This window comes from Trachypithecus francoisi, unplaced genomic scaffold (assembly GCF_009764315.1).
Source record: "Trachypithecus francoisi isolate TF-2019V2 unplaced genomic scaffold, Tfra_2.0 Lachesis_group5, whole genome shotgun sequence".
Lineage (NCBI taxonomy): Eukaryota > Metazoa > Chordata > Mammalia > Primates > Cercopithecidae > Trachypithecus > Trachypithecus francoisi.
Genome location: NW_022681470.1, coordinates 93736256 through 93758458, shown reverse-complemented (window position 1 = coordinate 93758458; position 22203 = coordinate 93736256). Strand labels below are relative to the sequence as shown.

The 22203-nt window shown below is 45.5% G+C and overlaps 1 protein-coding gene across 1 annotated transcript in view; it reads right to left on the bottom strand.

Annotated features, from left to right (window-relative positions):
- GON4L (gon-4 like) overlaps positions 1-22203 on the bottom strand; it is a 102793-nt gene that overhangs the window by 7788 nt on the left and 72802 nt on the right. The window contains 12 exon segments of the mRNA XM_033196129.1: positions 310-453; positions 3766-3963; positions 5500-5684; positions 6924-7179; positions 8906-9618; positions 9621-10614; positions 11329-11445; positions 14884-15034; positions 16862-17006; positions 18838-19009; positions 20226-20312; positions 21150-21348. Coding sequence (XP_033052020.1) covers positions 310-453; positions 3766-3963; positions 5500-5684; positions 6924-7179; positions 8906-9618; positions 9621-10614; positions 11329-11445; positions 14884-15034; positions 16862-17006; positions 18838-19009; positions 20226-20312; positions 21150-21348 — 3361 coding nt within the window.

The following is a 22203-nucleotide window of genomic DNA, read 5'->3' as shown; positions in this document are numbered from 1 at the left end:
CCAAGCAGAGCAAGGAGGTAAGGCCCCTCCCAGGCCCCAGAACCTCCTTCCTTGAGCATCCCTTCCAGGACATCCATGGCATTCCTGAGCCTGTGAAGATCAGACAGGCTCTGGTTTCAGGTAGCAATCCTCCCTACCCCAGTGCTTTATGCTTTGGGTAAGCCTAAAAAGTCCTTGCCTTGTTCATCTCCTCCAGGAAGCCCATGACACTCCAGAGGCAAAAAGGTATGGAGTAGGTTGGGGAAAGAGACAAGGGAAAGGTCTAAGGCCCAGAAGACAACAGGAAGAAAGCAGGACAGGAAAGAATACCTCGGTGATCTCCTGGGGAAGGCAGTCTGCACAGCCCTGGAGGACCTTGATAATCTTCTGGTGGTGTGAGGGGTTCTCTGCAAAGCAAATCTCCAGCTGCCGAAGGAACTTGCGGCTCTTCTCAAAAGCCTGCTGCTCCTCAAACTACCAGAGTGGAAAGTGGGCAAAAGAGGAGTCACAATACAGCTAGAGCAGGACTTGAGGGTTCTAAGGATAAGAACTAGTGGACCAGGACACAAGAGATGACAGAATCCTGGTTTAAAATTCTAGTTTACAACTATGAGATCTAATTAAAAACCCTAACTTCCATCTCCCTTGGACCACTGGTGGGTAGCCACCCAAAGCAATTAAGATGTGAGCAACAGCTTCAAGAGATGTACATGTTTCAAAGTGTTTGCTATATTATGAATTGTGAAATCAGACACCAAAATTCATATGATACTTTAGAGTTTATATTACAAAGAATTTTCAGGCTGCGCAAGGTGGCTCATGCCTGTAATCCCATGTTGGGAGGCCAAGGCGGGAGGATCGCTTAAGGCCAGGAGTTCAAGACCAGCAACACAGTGAGACTATGTCTCTACAGAAAAATTTAAAAATTAGGCAGGGGTCGTGGTGTACACCTGTAGCTTGAGCTACTTGGGAGGCTGAGGCAGGAGACTCCCAGGGGCCTGTGTTGTCCAGGCTTGTCTCAAACTCCTGGCTACAGGCCAGGCGCAGTGGCTGACGCCTATAATCTCAGCACTTTGGGAAGCTGAGGTGGGCAAATCACCTGAGGTCAGGAGTTCAATACCACCCTGACCAACATGGTGAAACCCCATCTCTACTAAAAATACAAAAATTAGACAGGTGCGGTTGTGCATGCCTGTAATCCCCGCTACCGGGAAGGCTGAGGCAGGAGAATCACTTGAACCTGGAGGCAGAGGTTGCAGTGAGCAGAGATTGTGCCACTGCACTCCAGCCTGGGTGACAGAGTGAGACTTTGCCTCAAAAAACAACAACAATAACAACAACAAAACTCCTGGCTACAAGGGATCCTCCCACCTCAGTCTCCCAAAGTGCTGGGATTACAGGTGCCAGCCACTGTGCCTGGCCATTGTCTCTCTCTCTTTTTTTGAGACAAGGTCTTGCTCTTGTCATCAAAACTGGAATGTAGTGGAGCAATCATGGCTCAGTGAAGCCTCAACCTCTCAGGCTCAAGTGGTCCTCCCACCTCAGACACCCAAATAGCTGGGACCAAAGGTGTGCACCGCCACACCCAGTTAATTTTTTTATTTTATGTAAAGATGGGGTCTTGCTACATTGTCCAGGCTGGCCTCAAACTCCTGACCTCAAGCCATCCATCAGCCTTGGCCTCCCAAAGTGCTGGGATTACAGGTGTGAGCCACCATACCTGGCCGACATTATCTCTTTAAAAAATTTTTAGCCAGGCGCAGTGGCTCATGCCTGTAATCCCAGCACTTTGGGAGGCCGAGGCGGGCAGACCACAAGGTCAAGAGATCAAGACCATCCTCGCTAACACGGTGAAACCCCGTCTCTACTAAAAATACAAAAAAATCTAGCCGGGTGTGGTGGTGGGCACCTGTAGTCCCAGCTACTCATGAGGCTGAGGCAGGAGAATTGCTTGAACCCGAGAGGTGGAGGTTGCAGAGAGCCGAGATCGCACCATTGCACTCCAGCCTGGGTGACAGAATGAGACTCCGTCTCAAAAAAAAAAAAAAAAAAAATTTTTTTTGGCCAAGCATGGTGGCTCACACCTGTAATCCCAGCAATTTGGGAGGCTGAGGCGGGCGGATCACCTGAGGTCTGGAGTTCAAGACCAGCCTGACCAACATGGAGAAATCCCATCTTTACTAAAAATACAAAATTAGCTAGGGGTGGTGGTGCATGCCCGTAATCCCAGCTACTCGGGAGGCTGAGGCAGGAGAATCGCTTGAACCTGGGAGGTGGAGGTTGCGGTGAGCAGAGATCGCACCACTGCACTCCAGCCTGGGCAACAAGAGCAAAACTCTATCTCAAAAAAATAAAATAATTTTTTTTTTTTTTTTTTTTGAGACGGAGTCTCGCTCCGTGGCCCGGGCTGGAGTGCAGTGGCCGGATCTCAGCTCACTGCAAGCTCCGCCTCCCGGGTTCATGCCATTCTCCTGCCTCAGCCTCCCGAGTAGCTGGGACTACAGGCGCCCGCCACCTCGCCCGGCTAGTTTTTTGTATTTTTTAGTAGAGACGGGGTTTCACCATGTTAACCAGGATGGTCTCGATCTCCTGACCTCGTGCTCCGCCCGCGTCGGCCTCCCAAAGTGCTGGGATTACAGGCTTGAGCCACCACGCCCGGCCAAAATTTTTTTTTCACATATACACTGATTGGATCCTCATAATACCAGAAGAGAAAATGGGTATCACACATTATACACAGAACTACCCCACTGTCACTTAACCCTAATAAAACTCTTAGAATAATGTCATTCCTCTCTTTGTTCCTATTTTTGTGACAAGAAGTCCAGGACTACTGGGATATCCCTCATGTTTAGCCTCCTATTCTGCAACATTTCACGTTACCGTACCACAGTGGCCTTCCTAGACCACTGTCTATAAAACCACCCCTCTAGTTTCCTTTCCTGCTTTATTTTTCTGTAAAACATGATCACTATAAAACATTGTATACTACATATTTCACTGTTTATATTTATTTTTTTTTTTTGAGACAGAGTCTTGCTCAGTCGCCCAGTCTGGAGTGCAGTGACGCGATCTCGGCTCACTGCAAGCTCCGCCTCCCGGGTTCCCGCCATTCTCCTGCCTCAGCCTCCCAAGTAGCTGGGACTACAGGCGCCCGCCGCCACGCCTGGCTAATTTCTTTTTGCATTTTTAGTAGAGACGGGGTTTCACCGTGTTAGCCAGGATGGTCTTGATCTCCTGACCTCGTGATCCGCTTGCCTCGGCCTCCCAAAGTGCTGGGATTACAGGCGTGAGCCACTGCGCCTGGCCTATATTTATTTTTATAATTTATATTTCATATATTATATATATGTTTTCTGGAATATCATCTGAACTTCCCCATGAAAACGTAAGCTCCATGAGGGCAGGGATTTTAGTCTTTTGTAATTGCTATATTCTTAGCAATTGAGGTCAGGAATTGTCTGATAGTTAGGAGGCACTTAACAAATACTTGTTAAATGAATGTCTGGTTTGATACCAGTGAGAAGCAGAGAGCATATGACTCACCTAAAGTCTCCTTTGGCAACTACAGGTAAAACCCTCTCATTTATCATGTAAAGAAAATGGGAGCATGGGATTGGAAAGATAATCCCTTGAAAAGACAGAGGCTCTTATCACTTTGGGCTAGGGGACGTCTGTGTGTCTGGAAGGAGTTGGGAGATTGAAACAGTCTTATTCAACCCCATTCAATCCCAGTCTCACTCTGACCCAGAAGTCCTAGTGTACTTTTTTCCCCCATTCACTTACTAATCCACAGGCCAGAGCTTGCTCAGGTAACAGGAAAGCAGCAAAGTCTTTCAACAGCTGAGGCCAGTCTTGGAGCAGAATTTGCAGGCTTTTGTAGAGATCTACAGCCGTCTGTCTCTGGGTACTTGACTCAAATTCATAGATGACTTGAAGGAAGTCTTCATACTTGCCAGGGATATGTTGTAGGGCTTCTCGTACCTACACGGGAAGACTTTCAATCATCAACACCCTTTATTTGGGCCACAACAAGCAATAAGGGTACAAGGGAGAAGGCAGGGTTATGGTTAGAGAGCTCCAAGAATTATCCATCAGAGGCTGCGCCTCCAACAGATCTTAACATCTGACTGTTAATGGAAGACACAGAGCAACAGGCAAGGTAAAGATCTTTTTCTGGGAGTGAGCAAGTGAGAAATCATTTTCCAAGTTCCACAGCTGTACCCACAAAACCAAGTAATGCTTTTCTCTGGGTTGCAGCCCTAACCTTTCCTTACTGATTACATCCCCATAATGAAATAGGTAACATGTGTTTGTACATGTATTTCAGCATGGGCGAAACCTGAGAGTAAATAATACCTAAGTTAGGAATATCAGTAAAACATTAGGAGATAAGAAAAAGCTATGACTATCATTGCCAGTATTCTGCTTTCCAGGGGGATAAAGGAACGAGGTGGTTACCAACAGAATAATATAGTTCTCCAGGACACTACCAAGAAGAGGTTGGCTTATGTCTTTTTTTTTTTTTTTTTTTTGAGACAGGGTCTCATTCTGTTGCCCAGGCTGGAGTGCACTGATGCAATTATGGCTCACTGCAGCCTCAATCACCTGGGCCCAAGTCATCCTTCCACCTCAGCCTCCCAAAGTAACTAGGACCACAGGCATATACCACCATGCTTAGTTGATTTTTTAATTTTTGTAGAGTTGGAGGTCTCCTATGTTGCCCAGGCTTGTCTTGAACTCCTGGACTCAAGGAATCCTCCCCTACTCCAGCCTCCCAAAGTGCTGGGATTATATGCAAGGGCCACAACGCCCAGCCTGATTCATGTCTTTTTTTTTTTTTGAGACACAGTCTCACCCTGTCACCAAGGCTGGAATGCAGTGGTGTGATCTCGGCTCACTGCAACCTCCATCTCCCGGGTTCAAATGATTCTTGTGCCTCAGCCTCCCCCCGTAGCTAGGATTACAGGTGCCCGCCACCACGCCCAGCTAATTTTTGTATTTTAGTAGAGACAGGTTTTCACCATGTTGGCCAGGCTGGTCTCGAACTCCTGACCTCAGGTGATCCACCTGCCTCGGCCTCCCAAAGTGCTGGGACTACAGATGTGAACCACCATGCCCAGCTGGTTCATGTCTTAAGAGCAATGTATTTCTCTGAAATCCACTTGCTGGCCAGTGTACCCACTGTCTTTCTTCTCAAGCCAAAGGTTCTATAAAGGTCCTTATCAGCCCACCTAATAAAGTCACAACCTCCCACTGATGATGGTGGTATCATTTTTCTGCCAATCTCTAGTAAACAGAAGGATGATGGCAGGGTATTAACAATAAACATACTTATGATTGAATTCTATGTCTCTTTGTGGTTCTGTCACAGAGATCTTTTGCCAGAAAAGCCAACATAGAGGAATATGATGCCTGTTGTATAGCCTGAAAAACAGACGTCATTTTAAAAAACATCTCCCTTGAAGAAGCAGCCACATTCACAGAAACTGGCAGTAACAGGAAGCAGCATTTGCCTACCCTGGTCAGATAAGCTTGGGCAAAGGCCAAGTCCTTCTGCTCCCTGAGGGGATCTCGTTCGAGAATGTCCTCATCATACAGCAACAGCAGCTTGGAGGTGTCCTTGCTGGCCCGAGCCCGACTTCCCCGCTTGTTGCGAGCTCGATGATTGTTCCGGCCCTTTCCAGCAGCTTTGATGCTGTCTCCTTGTAGCACACATGAAAAAGATTGTTTCTCTGTCCCTAAACCCCTGCTCTTCCCATTCCACCACATGCACCACCCCAGCCAAATCCTATTCAATATTATGGAGCAAGTCAAGGAAAAGGTTGTTGGGAAAATGGTATGAGAAGTAAGTCTGTCAAGTCAGCTCTACGCAGAGTCTACAGTGTAACTGCCTTAATTGGGATGACAAGATAATCAGCTACTTCATATTGAGAAAGGAAGTCTAAAGAGCAAGTGTGGCTTCTGTAGTGCTCTTGAGAGACTATGTCTGGATGAGGAACAAGCAGTGTTTCCTGAAACAAACATGGGTCTTAGCCCCACAGGACAGATAAGGTAACAATCAGTTTAATGAAGTGAATGGTCAGGTGCTGTGGCTCACGCCTGTAATCCCAGCACTTTGGGAGGCCGAGGCGGGCGGATTCTTTTTTTTTTTTTTTTGAGACGGAGTCTTGCTCTGCCCGGGCTGGAGTGCAGTGGCCGGATCTCAGCTCACTGCAAGCTCCGCCTCCCGGGTTTACGCCATTCTCCTGCCTCAGCCTCCCGTGTAGCTGGGACTACAGGTGCCCGCCACCACGCCCAGCTAGTTTTTTTGTATTTTTTTGTAGAGTCGGGGTTTCACCGTGTTAGCCAGGATGGTCTCGATCTCCTGACCTCGTGATCCGCCCGTCTCGGCCTCCCAAAGTGCTGGGATTACAGGCTTGAGCCACCATGCCCGGCCAAGGCAGGCGGATTCTACGTTTAGGAGTTCGAGACCAGCCTGACTGACATGGTAAAACCCTGTCTCTACTAAAAATACAAAAATTAGCTGGGTGTGGGGGTGGATGCCTGTAATCCCAGCTACTCAAGAGGCTGAGGCAGGAGTTTCGCTTGAACCTGGGAGGCAGAGCTTGCAGTGAGCCGAGATCAAGCCATTGCACTCCAGCCTAGGTGACACAGCAAGACACCATCTCAAAAAAAAAAAAAGAAAAAAAAAATAAAAGAAAGTGAAGGAAGCTAATATAAATCTAACAATGGATGAGAATCAAATTAAAAATTTCTGAGTATCTGTTCTCCACAAAGATAACACATTAAACGTGTTTTGGGGGTGGGGGGTTGCAGAAGAGATCCAGAGGGTTTCCTCTGGAAATCCTCCACCTGTTTATAAGCTATCCACTCTGCACACTGTCCTCTAGACAATGAGGTTAAGTGAGACTGGTCCTTCAGTATAGGCTTGCCTAACTCACCTGGTGGAGTTCTGCTGGTCTCCACTTCTGGAGCAGTCTCAGATGAGGCAAAAGTAGAAGGAGGCTTCTCAGCTGAGTCTCCAACTGCTTCATCCATCATTTCATCCTCTTTCTGCAGGCTTTCCATTCCTTCTGCTTCTTCTTCCTCCTCTTCTTCCGGCTCAGAGTTCTCCTCCTGAGAATTCTCTTCTTCAGACTCACCCTCCTGACTCATGCGCCTTTCAGATGCCAGCCAAGTCAGTTTCTCCATTGTTTCCTGTAAAACCCTCCAAAGAGTACTTATAATGGCTCTTAGTGGCTTATGAATTGCAGAACAGCACAAAGCTATATCAGGGTAATCTGAAGTTAAACAATGGGGAGCCCACCACAGCTGTCAGAGGGGAATTCCCTGAGTTATGAAATCCCAGCAAAGGGACAGGTACAGTGGCTCACGCCTGTAATCCTCACACTTTGGGAAGGCGAGGTGGGTGGATCACTTGAGGCCAGGAGTTCAGGACCAGCCTCGCCAACATGATGAAACCCCGTCTCTACTAAAAATACAAAAATGAGTCAGGTACAGTGGCATATGCCTATAATCCCAGCTACCTGGGAGGCAGAGGCACGAGAATTACTTGAACCCGGGAGGCGGAGGTTGCAGTGAGCTGAAATTGTACCACTGCACTCCAATCTGGGAGACAGAGTGAGACTCCGTCTCAAAAAAAAATTAAACACACACACACACACACACACACACAAACAAAACAAGACAAAAAAAGAAATCCCAGTGATAGCTGACATTCGGCCTGACAGCAGGAGAGGGGAAGAAGTTCCCTTTTACAAACTTCTGTAACCTGAAGATAGTTTTCAGGCTGGAGTGCGATGGTGCAATCTCGGCTCACTGCAATCTCTGCCTCCCAGGTTCAAGCAATTCTCCTGCCTTGGTCTCCTGAGTAGCTAGGATTATAGGCAGGCGATACTACACCCAGCTACTTGTGTATTTTTAGGAGAGACAGGGTTTCTCCATGTTGGTCAGGCTGGTTTTGAACTCCCGACCTCAGGTGATCTGCCTGTCTTGGCCTCCCAAAATGCTGGGATTTATAGGCATGAGTCACCGTGCCAGGCTATTTACACTTTTTTTTTTTTTTTTTTTTTTTGAGGCAGAGTCTCGCTCTGTCGCCCAGGCTGGAGTGCAGTGGCCGGATATCAGCTCACTGCAAGCTCCGCCTCCTGGGTTTCCCCCATTCTCCTGCCTCAGCCTCCCGAGTAGCTGGGACTACAGGCGCCTGCCACCTCGCCCGGCTAGTTTTTGTATTTTTAGTAGAGACGGGGTTTCACCGTGTTAGCCAGGATGGTCTCGATCTCCTGACCTCATGATCCACCCGTCTCGGCCTCCCAAAGTGCTGGGATTACAGGCTTGAGCCACCGCGCCCGGCCTCACTTTTTTTTTTTTTTTTTGAGACAGAGCCTTGCTCTGTTGCCCAGGCTGGAGCGCAATGATGCGATCTCGGCTCACTGCAACCTCCATCTCCTGGGCTCAAGTGATTCTCCTGCCTCTGCCTCCCGAGCAGCAGGGATTACAGGCACCCACCACCACGCCTGGCTAATTTTTGTATTTTTAGTATAGATGGGGTTTCACCATGTTGGCCAGGCCAGTCTGAAACTCCTGGCCTTGTGATCCAACCACCTCGGCCTCCCAAAGTGCTGGGACTACAGGCGTGAGCCACCAAGCCCAGCCAATTACTATTTTTTAATTTTTTAAGGCATTTAAAGTATGGTCAGGTGATTCAATTTAATCTGTAAATCAGTTTAATATGATCAGTAAAATTTCATCCTTTCCATCTCATTTCACCTCAACTTCACAATCATGTTCCATAATGCATTACAAATAAAATAAAAATGACTTTAGGACTATCCATAGTGTAGCAAGCAAGCAGGTGGCATATCAATAAATGAAACATATTACTGAGTCCACAAAATACTTGAGAATATTCTCCAGCTCTCACCTGGAGTTCTGGGACAGAAAGCACAGATTCCTCAGAAGCTGATGACATTTCATCTTCCTCATCTTGGGTGAGGTCATCAAAGTCCTCTTCTTCCTCTTCCTCTGGCCCATTCTTCTCTCCTCCAGTTTCTGGCCCAACTGGAGTCTCCACTGACTGACCATCAACACTGGGTGAGTCTTCTGGCTTCCCTGGGGGGCTACTAAGCCTCACTTCAGGATCCATCGAGGACGAAGCATTCTTTGATGATCCTTTGTTCACATCTGTCCCTGAGGTTCCTTCATCAGGGTGCTCTTGGGAAGATGAAGGGGTTTTAGCTGGCTGACTCCTCTCCTCTTCCTTCTGTAAGACTGTCTGTTTCTTTACCTCTCTAGCACTGTTCAACTCCTCGCTTGGGACACCAGTGTCCAATTCCACAGCATGTTCCTCTTTGATGTCATCACAAATGTCGTGCTCAGGGGATCCACTGATTTCCTCTGGAGCATCTTCAGGTTCCATCTTGACAACTTCCTCTAAATCCCCAGGGGAAGAGTTGTTTAGAGACTCCCGGATGCCCTGAGGCAGCGGCTCCAGAGCTTGTCTTCCCTCCTCTGTTTTCACAACAGTCCAGCGACAGGCACTGTTCTCTGACAATCCTTCTTGGCACTCTGAATCTGCTGGTGGAGGCCCTGGGCTATGTTCCACTTTGGGGAAAACAGTAGCAGAGAGAGGAGATGGTCCTGGGGCTCTAATTTGGGTTCTAGGCCCTGAAAGGCATTTTCCCCATTAGCCACAGCACAAGCAATGTCCACATTCACGCGGGCCTTATCTTCAGGGGTGGATGGTATAGGAAGATTCACAGAATTGCCAGAAACAATTAAGGGTGAGACAGAGGAGGCCACAAGGGGCTGGTTCAATTGACAGGGGAAGGAAGTAGGGTTAACCAAGAGGGTGGTAATGGGAATAGTCTGGGGACTCTGGGCCACAGCCGCATTGACAGGCTGGATCATGTTACAGCCACTGCCAAGGCTCACAATCTTCACAGTGGTAGCAGGAACAGTGAAGATAACAGATGCAGGGTGGTGGATAACAGGGGCAGCTTTCATACAGGGAGAGGCCTTGACTCCCCTTCTCTTTGAGGGTCTGCGTCTCACATATGACTTCCGAAACTTAGAAGGGGCAAGGGAGGGCAGCATTACCTTGGGCACAGGGGCAGAAGAGAGCAAAGTCTGGGACTCAGACAGAGGGAAGCTTGTCCTGCCCTCAGGGGGCATAGCAGTCAGTGCTGCAGGAGACTCAAAACTCTCACCTCCACTGACCCCCAGTGGAGGGACACCTGGAACTGTCTGTAAGACAGTGGCTGGCTGGATCAGATGAGGAATCCGGAGCACCATTTTGCTCGGAGGGGCTTCTGAATGAGTTGATCGGGCTGGTGTTTTCCCAGGGTTGAAGCTAGGCTGGAAAGAGGGGCTGGGTTGGATAAGGAGGGGCTTCAGGACTGATGAACGCTTCTGTCTCCAAGCCTTCCTGGGGAAACGGGTGGCGACTGGCTTCAGTTTCAGGACCACACCCTTAGGCAATAGCAGTGGGTACCGAGTTTCACTCTCCGATTCCAAGTTGTCTTTTTCCAGGCCATGATCTGAGTTGATCTCAGTGGTTCCAGTCACATGTCCTACCTCTCTAGCACCATCAGCCATGTGCCGCAGTTCTTCCTGGATGGATGGCAGACTGGCCTATTGGAAACAAGAACACTCTGATCCAGCATATGTCAAAATTTGGGAAAAAGAAGCTTGGCACAGTGGCTCACGCCTGTAATCCCAGCACTTTGGGAGGCTGCAGTGGGCAGATCACTTGAGGTCAGGAGTTCAGGACGAGCCTGACCAACATGGTGAAACCCCATCTCTACTAAAAATATAAAAATTAGCTGGGTGTAGTGGCATGTGCCTGTAATCCCAGCTACTCGGGAGACAGAAGCAGGAGAATCACTTGAACCTGGGAGGCAGAGGTTGCGAGGAGCCGAGATCACACCACAGCCTCGGTGGACAGAGGAAGACTCTGTCTCAAAAACAAAACAAAACAACAACAACAAAAAAAGAATTTGGGAAAAACAATTAGGCTTTCTAGGTTTTAGGGACCTTAGACAAGCTCAAGGCATCTTTCCAAGAAAAGTCTCTCTGCATATCAAATCTACAAAGACCACATTCCAATTATATACTTTAGAAACTTCTGTGAATTTCCTTTAGCAAATTATTATTTTATATATTATTTTGAAAATGTAGAATCACCCAGAGAAGGGCAGAAAAGTAAGGGAAGAAAGGTGAATGAGGAAGATTTCTGAAGTCCTACTTCTACAACTAAAGCATTAGTAGATAAGGAAGCCCTTGATATTCTCTCAGAACTTTCAGTGACCTTCTGCCTCCCACAGACTTTAAGGAAGAGGGTTGTACCTTTAACCAGAATGGGAGCCGGTGTTCTTCTCTCTCTACAGGTGGCTTCCACTGATGTGGCTGGATCTCTTCACAGCATTTTACTAAGACTGGCAGCTGTTTGGTCTTCTTATAAAACTTAACATGAAGAAAATGCGCATGAGTTACATTCCTTCTGGAAACACTGTCCTCTGTCAGGCTGGTGAATGGGGTGGCTGGTGGATCGAGAGACACACACACACACACACACAAAACCACATACACACCCACGAACACAGATATATAAATAGCATATGCTGAATACTTGTATATTTTGAATTAAACTAATCTCTATTTAAAGATTTTACAATAATTGTAAAATCTTTCTTCAATATTTTCTAACTGATGATCTCTATCTGGTTGCCAGGAAGGGGACAGTTTAGGTCACAGAGAGAAAAGGAAGCAGATGCTCAGAGCAATCTTATGTAAGATTTGTTCCTGCTCAACAGCTGCAAAGACAGCATCGTAATCTATACCTTGGACACATGAAAGCTTCATTTTAAGCAAATGATGGTGTGAAGGCATTAGAAGAGAAGGGGAAAAAAAAAAAGAGCCTGAGAAAGTTCAATTTTTTTTTTTTTTTTTTTTTGAGACGGAGTCTCGCTCTGTGGCCCAGGCTGGAGTGCAGTGGCCCGATCTCGGCTCACTGCAAGCTCCGCTTCCTGGGTTTACGCCATTCTCCTGCCTCAGCCTCCCGAGTAACTGGGACTACAGGCGCCCGCCACATTGCCTGGCTAGTTTTTTTGTATTTTTTTAGTAGAGACGGGGTTTCACCGTGTTAGCCAGGATGGTCTCGATCTCCTGACCTCGTGATCCGCCCGTCTCAGCCTCCCAAAGTGCTGGGATTACAGGATTGAGCCACCGCGACCGGCCGAGAAAGTTCAATTTTAAGAGTAAATGAAAGCTGGGCATGGTGGCTCAGGCCTGTAATCCCAGCCCTTTAGAAGGCGGGCAGATTACCTAAGGTCAGGAGTTCAAGATCAGCCTGGCCAACATGGCAAAACCCCTATCCCTACAAAAATACAAAAATTAGTCAGGTGTGGTGGCACGCACCTGTAATCCCAGCTACTCAGGGGGCTGAGGCAGGAGAATCCCTTGAACCTGGGAGGTGGAGGTTGCAGTGAGCTGAGATCAGAGATCGTGCCACTGCACTCCAGCATGGGTGACAGAGTGAGACGCCGGCTTAAAAAAAAAAAAAAAGAATAGGCTGGGCACAGTGGCTCACGCCTGTAATCCCAGCACTTTGGGAGGCCGAGGCGGGTGGATCACGAGGTCAGGAGATCAAGACCATCCTGGCTAATACGGTGAAACCCCATCTCTACTAAAAATACAAAAAATTAGCTGGTCGTGGTGGTGGGCGCCTGTAGTCCCAGCTACTCGGGAGGCTGAGGCAGGAGAATGGTGTGAACCCAGGAGGCGGAGCTTGCAGTGAGCTGAGATCCGGCCACTGCACTCCAGCCTGGGCAACAGAGCGAGACTCCGTCTCAAAAAAAAAAAAAAAAAAAAATTTAGAAAAAAGTTAAAAAAAAATACTACTAGAATGTGTTCCACTGAGGGAAGGAAGTAAAACAAAAACAAAGATGTAGAATTCAGGAAATAAGAAGATCCAACACAGTAAGAGGCAAAAATAATCCCCAGGATTATAGTGAAGAGAAAGTCCAAGAAGACATCAGTGCAGCAAGCCCATAGGGCAACAAGCTTAGAGTAGAATAGTGTCAGAGGGCTCAGGGAGCAATTCCTTCAAGATGAAAATGACGGAATATCTAGAAGGCCAGACACACTGAAAGGAGATTAAGAAAATTTAAGTAACCTTTACTGTTGATCTGGGAATAATTACTTAATAAAATCAAGTCCAGCCCCATTCCCCTAAAAAAATGTGATTATTTACTCCAAGAGAAACAAAATGTTCAGCAGGAAAGGCAAGGTATTACAATAACAAAGCTCAGATGTGAAGAGCATTTATACAGTCCTTAAAATTTTACAGTGTAAACCCTGAATACAACCTAACCAAAATTGTGACATATTTACTAGTGAGGAGATTGGAGAGCAGAAAATGTGCATGTTTGTGGTGGGAGTAAGGGAGTGAGGAGACAGATAAATCCTCAACTTCCCTGGCTTATGGTTAATGGTTAATAAATAAGGCCTAAATCCAATATACCAGGAAGTAGCAATTAGAGGCTGAGACAGGAGAACTGCCTAAGGCGAAAAATTCTAGACTAGCCTGGGCAATATAGGGACATTCCATTTCTGAAAAAAAAAAAAAAATTTTTTTTTAATACGCTAGCAATGTAGCTCATGCATATAATCCCAGTTCCTTGGGAGGCTGAGGTGGGAGGAATGCTTGAGCCCAAGTGTTCGAAGTTACAGTGAGCTATGATACCACTGTACTCCAGCCTGGGTAGCAGAGTAAAAGCCTATCTCAAGAAAAAAACAAAAACAAAACAGAACAAAAGGCTGGGCATAGTGGCTCACGCCTGTAATCCCAACACTTTAGGAGGCCAAGTTGAGGCAGGCAGACTGACAGTTGTCAAAACTTCAAGACCAGTCTGGGCAACAAAGTGACACAGCATCTCTACACAAAATAAACTAATGAGCTAGGCTTGGTGAAATGTGCCTGTACTCCAGGCTACTTGGAAGGCTGAAGTGGAAGGATCACTCGAACCCAGGAGTTTTTGGCTACAGTGACCTATGACTGTGCTAATGGACTCCAGACAGGATGACAGAGCAAGAAACTGTCTCTAAAAACACAACATAGGCCGGGCATGGTGACTCACGCTTGTAATCCCAGCACTTTGGGAGGCCGAGGTGGGCTGATCACCTGAGGTCGGGAGTTCAAGACCAGCCTGACCCACACAGAGAAACCCCCATCTCTACTAAAAATACAAAATTAGCTGGGCTTGGTGGCGCATGCCTATAATCCCAGCTACTTGGGAAGGCTGAGGCAGGAGAATCGCTTGAACCTGGGAAGTGGAGGTTGCGGTGAGCCGAGATCATGCTGTTGCACTCCAGCCTGGGCAAGAAGAGCAAAAACTCCATCTCAAAAAATAAAAATTAAATTAAATAAAAACACAACATAAATAAATATCTAAATAAAAAAGAAGAAATCGGGTGCAGTGGCTCACGCCTGTAATCCCAGCACTTTGGGAGGCCAAGGCGGGTGGATCACTTAAGGTCAGAGGTTTGAGACCAGCCTGGCCAACATGGTGAAACCTCGTTTCTACTAAAAATACAAAAATTAGCCAGGCATGGTGGTGCATGCCTGTAATCCAAGCTACTTGGGATGCTAAGGCAGGAGAGACACTGAGGCAGGAGAATCGCTTGAACCTGGGAAGTAAAGACTGCAGTGAGCCAAGATCACGCCACTGTACTCCAGCCTTAGTGACAGAGCAAGAGTCCAAAAAAAAAAAAAAAAAAAGCATGTAAGTGGAATACTGTCAGTGCTTTAGATAAAAGAAGTTTCCTCTTTTCTTTGAGAATAACGAAAGAATGAGTACACATTGGTGAGGTGCCTGGATGGCGCATGCAGGAAACACTCACTTTAATGATGTTGTCAGGAGCTCTGTTCATGTTGAGGTTCTTGATTCTCACTGTCAGCTGGTGCGCAGTTTTGCAGGTTAGAAGGTACTTGCTGATTAGAGGATTAGGAAACTCAGTTCCTTCAAAATGCTTCAGTCCTAAAGCTAACAAACTGAGAAAGGAGCAATGACACTAAATCTCACTTCACAGTCCTTCCTTCTAAAGGGCCTCCCCAGACTAACACATTTTACAATCTACTCTTTTTTATTTTTTTCTTGAGACAAGGTCTCACACTGTTACCCAGGCCAGAGTGCAGTGGCACAATCGCAGCCCACTGCAGCCTCTACTTCCTAGGCTGAAACGATTCTCTAGTCTCAGCCTCCCAAAGTGCTGGGATTACAGGCATGAGCCATGGTGTGTGACCCAATCTACTTTTTCATTTTTTCAGACAGGGTCTTGCTCTGTTGTCCAGGCTGGAGAGCAGTGGCATGATTACAGTGCACTGCAGCCTTGAATGCTTGGGTTCAATCGATTCTCGCACTTCAGCCTCCCAAGTATCTGTGACCACAGACGTTCACCACCATGCCTAATTTTTTTCTTCCATTATTTGTAGAGACCAGTTCTCACTTTGTTGCCCTGGCTGATCTTAAACTCCTGGCCTCAACCAATCCTCCTGCCTCTCAAAGTGCTGGTATTACAGGTATGAGCCACCATGCCTGGCCAATCTACTTTTTCTAAATCTAATTCTTGTACAAGTTGGTGACTACTCAATAGAAAATTTCAGATGCTTAGTGAGTACTGATTAAGCATTATGAATAAGAATAAGGCCAGGCACAATGGCTCACATCTGTAATCCCAGCACTTTGGGATGCCGAGGCAGGCAGATCACTTGAGGTCAGGAGTTCGAGACCAGCCTGGCCAACATGATGAAACCCCGTCTCTACTAAAAATACAAAAAATAGCCAGGTATAGTGGTGGGCACCTGTAATCCCAGCTACTTGGGCAGGATAATTGCTTGAACCTAGAGGGCGAAGGTTGCAGTGAGCCAAGATCGCACCACTGCAGTCCAGCCTGGGTGACAAGAGTGAGACTCCATTTAAAAAAAAATCAAATACTTCACAATTACGTGGGAACATAAGAAACTAGGCATAAATCATTAATAAACGTGAGATCATGATGAGCTGTATCATGATGAGCTGTATACTAACAACACAAAGGAACTTCAAAGAGAATACAAAGGAAGGAGAATGATTCTAATAAAACTAATACAATATGAATAGGTACCCTGTCAGACAACTTAAACCGGCACCAATACTACCCTCTAACAACACAGATAATCGTGGTTGCATATATACATATGTGCTGATAACAGTGTGGCAATACACACAAAGAGCCATAAAAATGTTCATAATCTGGTGGGTGTGGTGGCTCACGCCTATAATCCCAGCACTTTGGGAGGCCAAGGTGGGAGGATGCCTTGAGTCCAGGAGATTGAAAGATGCCTGGATAACACAGAGAGACCCTCATCTGCACACACAAAAAAATGAGCCATGTATGGTGGCACACGGCTGTGGTCCCAGCTGCTCCGTGGAGGCTGAGGTGCAAGGATCACTTGATCTCAGGAGTTCAAGGCTGCAGTGAGCTGTGATTGCCTGGGTGACAGAGTAAGATCCTGTCTCTACATAAATAAATAACATAAAATAAAATAAAAGTGAACCTCCTGCCTTGGCCTTTCAAAGTGTTAAGACTACAGGTGGGAGAAACCATGACCGGTCTAAAATGCTTTAAAAATGTGTGTGACATTCCCCCAAAAAGCAGTTATTTGGCACTGCTAAAACAAGCATGTCCTAGAGGGCTCTGCTTATCTATACTGCTCTTCCTTTTGTCTTTTGTGTCCATGTTTTATTATACAAATCTTACTTCCCCTAAACTCCTCAAAAGAACTATGTCTTCTCCTTGGGATATTCTGCTATTTTGATCCCCCAGAGTAAACACTTACTTGTCCTCAGCCTTGGTGAAGATGATCTTATCCTGGGGATTCTTTGCCTTCAGGGAACACACTGGAAGTAACTCTGGATACATGAAAACCTTGCTTGTGGCCAGGATCCAAGCCACTTGCTTTGGCAAACAGGGAAATTCATTGGCTATAAGAAAATAAATCTCAGATAAATCAACTTCTAAGACAAAAGAGGGCTTCAAAAAGCCTGTGAATGCACTTTTGCATTTAGGTGGAGCTGTCCTTATCTAACTGGATTTCCCTCCCATCTGCCCACCCCTCCCCAAAGAGTTTCCACAGTCTTTCTTAAGCTAACATTATATCTAAAGGGAGTCCCATTCAATGGCAATAAAAATTGACTCTTATTCTTTCTTACGTGGAACACTTTATTCACTAAGTAAAACAAACACTTAAAAAGCACCTAGTAATAAAAGGTGCTGGCAATAGTGTATGCTCAAAAAAAAGTTTTACCTCCTTCCCCTCTTAAATCCTCAAAGGATAAGAGACCTTCAACAATGCTTTCTTTCTTCCAGAATAAGATTCCAACTTCTTTAATCTCCCTCACAAATCTGGTATTCCAAATTTTACTTTTATTTGATTCTTACTTAACTTTCATTAAGTTCTCCCAGATTCCTTCTGAGGTTGGGAACAAAAGAACCACAAAAGGAATGAGACAATTCAGTCTCATTCATTTCTCTCTGCCTCTCTCAGCCTCTCACTTTCAGGAACTTCTGCATTTCTAGAGACAAAACTACTATATCCGTATTTCTCTTTCCATAAGTGTTATTTTTATATCCCCAGAAGAAAGCAACAGGTCAATAGATGTGTAAGATATTATTATAATTTGATGTTAAATCAAGTTTTCATTACCATTTCATATCAGTTAATACAGCTATTAAAGTAGTTTGGGATCTGTGTCTACGATATAATACACTTAAATACAACTATATTCAACTTAACGATAAGACTCGGGGATTTAAAATACAATCCAAAGACAAACACAAATCCAGAACAAACCACAACTAATTTGCTAAATGAGGAAACAAATCAGAAGCAAATATTTGGCTTAAGTATACAGCAAATATTTTCTCAAAAAATACTAAACCAACGCAAGGTAGAATCTAAACCTGCAAATTTCTTTATAATACTGAACACGGCAAATGTATAATCTCTAAGTTATGCGTAACTCCCAAGTCAACATTTCATTCAGAATGGAGATATCACTTACGCTGCAGTCAGTATGCTAAATAAAGTTAGTTGATTTTTTTTTTTTTTTGAGATGCAGTCTCGCTCTGTCGCCCAGGCTGGAGGGCAATGACGCGATCTCGACTCACTGCAACTTCTGCCTCCTGGGTTCAAGCAATTTTCCTGCCTCAGCCTCCCGAGTAGCTGGGACTACAGGCGTGTGCCCCTATGCCTGGCTAATTTTTGTATTTTTAGTAGAGACGGGATTTCACTGTGTGAGCCAGGATGGTCTCAATCTCCTGACCTTGTGTTCCCCGACTCGGCCTCCCATAGTACTAGGATTATAGGCGTGAGCCACAGCACCTGGCCTTAGTTGAAGACAGTAGAAAGCTAAACATGACCAAACTTAATGAAGACAGTAAAAAGCTAAACATGACCAAACTTTACCACCTGACTTTCATCTTTACCAGGCCCCAGTTTATCTTGATTTGACTCCTAATACTTACCCCTCATATTGCTGTAGTCAAATTCTTAGCACTGAGCTTCAGATCTCTACCTCCCATATTCCTATACTGTCCACTGACTCCATGCCTTACCCAGGCCCAGAGATTATCACGTAATTCTAGAACGTGGATAATGAGTATGAAGGGAGGATAAAAGAGAGAAGGAAGAAATTACAAATGTCCTGTGTCCTCCATTCCTAGGCAAGTATCCTAGGAAGTTATCTATGGGATAAGATTCCCACCACCTCTCACCGCAAGTAAAAACTTAAAGCTGACACATCTGTCTCCTACCAGTCTTCTTGACAGTTTTATGAGGGCTGCAGTCAATGCTGACATGTGTGCTGAAGTCTTCAATAAGCTGCATAGCTCCCATCAAGTTACAGGGTTGGAACAGGGTCTGAAACTTGGGGTTGTACTGATGGTGAAGGGCGATGGAGCTTTGAGCAAAGGTTCCCAGCTCTTTCTGGGAAAACAGGACACAAGGAAGATCTAAGACAATTCCAGACAATTAATACCAGTAGCTTTTAGAATCTAAATGAGAAGGTGACCTTCCTACTACAGGATAAAAACAGGTAAAAATCATCATAAAGTCTTTCACAATAAACTACTCTGTTAAGATTACACCTGAGTTCCCAGATATTCAGGGATTGTATTCTTGGTTTACTTTTAGACTTAGTGAGAAACACTAAGGAATATACTGTCTAGTTCCTGAACTAGAATGAAGATTATGAAGAATGAGAATTCATTTTTTTTTTTTTTTTTTTTTGAGATGGAGTCTCGCTCTGTCGCCCAGGCTGGAGTGTAGTGGTACGATCTTGACTCACTGAAGTCTCCACTTCCCAGGCTCAAGCAATTCTTCTGCATCCACCTCCCAAGTAGCTGGGATTAATTATAGGCGCCCTCCACCATGCCCAGCTATTTTTTGTATTTTAAGTAGAGACCGGATTTCACCATGTTGGTCAAGCTGTTCTCGAACTCCTGACCTCAAGCGATCCAGCCACTTCAGCCTACCAAGGTGCTGAGATTACAGGCATGAGTCACTGCACCCAGCCAAGAATTAGGACTATTACTTTTATTTTATTATTTATTTTGAAACCGGGTCTCACTCTGCCGCCCAGGTTGGAGTGCAGTGGCGCGATCTCAGCTCACTGCAACCCCTACCTCCCAGGCTCAAGCTATCCTTCCATCTCTGCCTCCCAAGTAGCTGAGACTACAGGTACGCACCACATCTGGCTAATTTTTGTATTTTGTAGAGACGGGCTTTCGGCATGTTGCCCCAGCTGGTCTCGAACTACTGGGGTCAGGCAATCTGCCTGCTTTGGCCTCTCAAAGTGCTGGGATTACAGGGATAGCCACCGTGCCCAGTCTCAACATCTGTAAAAGGAACAGTGGTACCAAAAAACCTAGGAAGTTAGGTTGGATCTAAAGATGAGGAGGATTCAAAAAAAATATCAGAAGGACAGTACTAAGAAAATTGAATACACTCCTTGTCCTTCCATGGAAATCAGTGGCTTATGTTCTCTCGGCAAACACAGGAAGCCTTAACAGAAAAAAGCAATCAAAAATACCCAAGAGAGAAGAATAAATATAGATTATGATCAGTGAATAACTGTGAGAAATAACCTGCCAACCTAATTTCACACTCTAGTCTTTAGAGTTAGGGATATTTGGAAACTTACAAGAAATATCCTGGTGGTACTGGCCTCCGGACTGAGATTGGGGTTGCAGGTGGCAAGAAGGTGGATTTGGGTCAAGAGCTGAACGTGCTGGGGATGGAAAGAAAATAATGAAGTGACATGTTACCACATTGTCATTTCAGGAACCCAGAGAGATTTTTTTTTTTTCCTTCTTGGAGACAGGATCTCTCTCTGTCATCCAGGCTGTTGTGCAGTGATGCAATCATGGCTCCACGCCCTCTCAACCTCCTGTGCTCAAGCAATCCTCCCACCTCAGCCTCCTGAGTAGCTGGGACCACAGGTGCATGGCATCATGCCTGGCTAATGTATTTTTATTTTTTGTAGAGACAGGGTCGCACTATGTTGCCCAGGTTGCTCTTGAACTCCCTGGCTCAAGCAATCCTCCCACTTCAGTCTCCCAAAGTGCTGGGTTTACAGGTGTGAGTCACCATAACCCAGCCCCCAGACAGACAATAATCAAGATGTTTGCAACTTTATCACATATATTTTGCTTTCTGAAAGGAGTATGAGAACAACATAGAATCTTGGCATAAATCTCTCAGACATGTTCCCTTGAACAAAATGACAGAACCATAAGAAGCCTAACCTCAATCCAGAGGGACTGAGATTAGAAAAAGGAAAAAAAAACCCTACTTCTCACAGTAAAGGTTGTTAAATTTCAGAATAGATTACTAAGGACTCTTTGAAATCTATATTTCTGAATACCATTACTGTCCTTGTATGCTCTCTTCCTTGAGCCATAGGGCATGAACATGATGACTTCTCCAGCTCCTAATGATGTGAAGATACTATGGTTTTAGCAGGTGGTAAGGTAACTATCTCTGACTTTTACAAAGCTGTTAATTTCTGGCCTCAGAGTTAGGCCTTGGTATAATCCAATATTAACATGACCAAGAAAAGTCTTACCTGCTGCATCTGCTGCTGGAGTCTCTTCCTCTGTGCTGGGTCCAGAATCAGAGTCTGATGAACTTTCTCACTCTGGGGTTTAACCTTCTCTACTTCCTGCAGCTGTTTGGCTGAAGATTTCTTCATCTTCAGCTGTTCAAATAGCTCCTTCACTGTCCGATGTTGTTCATTTAGCAAGTTGGCCAGTGGTTCCTCAAACCTATTCCCAACAGGGAGATGACTGAATCTGAGTGTTTCCCTAGGTCTACAACACATCTAATTTGTTCCAATGATGAGCAAAGAGCCTGAACAATTTTCACTGCCTTCAAATCTGACAACTCACTTTAGTCAACAATCAAACTCTCAGCCTTATACAAATCTTTTCCCAAAGTAGTTAGCATGCATCAAATATGATGATTCTATATTATATTCCATCCCATTCCTCTACAATTCCTCTTCTAAATAATATACAAATAAAGAAAAAATCAAAACGCTAGGAACAGAGAAATATATGGGTAAGAAAGCAGCCAAGGAGCTGGTGGGAACTCATCATTCTCATTTCTTCCCTCATTTACTTGTTATTCCCATCCCAGGTTCAGCTTGTCCCATTTCCCTATCCACTCAGGCTGCACTGCCTTGCATCTTTTTTTCAAAATTTAATTTTTTTTTTTTTTTGTGACGCAGTCTCGCTCTGTCGCCCAGGCTGGAATGCAGTGGCGTGATCTCAGCTCACTGCAACCTCTGCCTCCCAGGTTCAAGTGATTCTCCTGCCTCACCCTCTCAAGTAGCTGGGACTATAGGCATGTGCCACCACGCCCAGCTAATTTTTTGTATTTTTAGTAGAGATGGGGTTTCACTGTGTTAGCCAGGACAGTCTCTATCTCCTGACCTCATGATCCACTCATCTCAGCTTCCCAAAGTGCTGGGATTACAGGCGTAAGCCACCACGGCTGGCCCTCAAAATTTTAAGTTTCGGAATACATGTGCAGGACATGCAGGTTTGTTACATAGGTAAACGTGTGCCTTGGTGTTTTGCTGCACCTATCAACCCATCACCTTGGTATTAAGCCCAGCT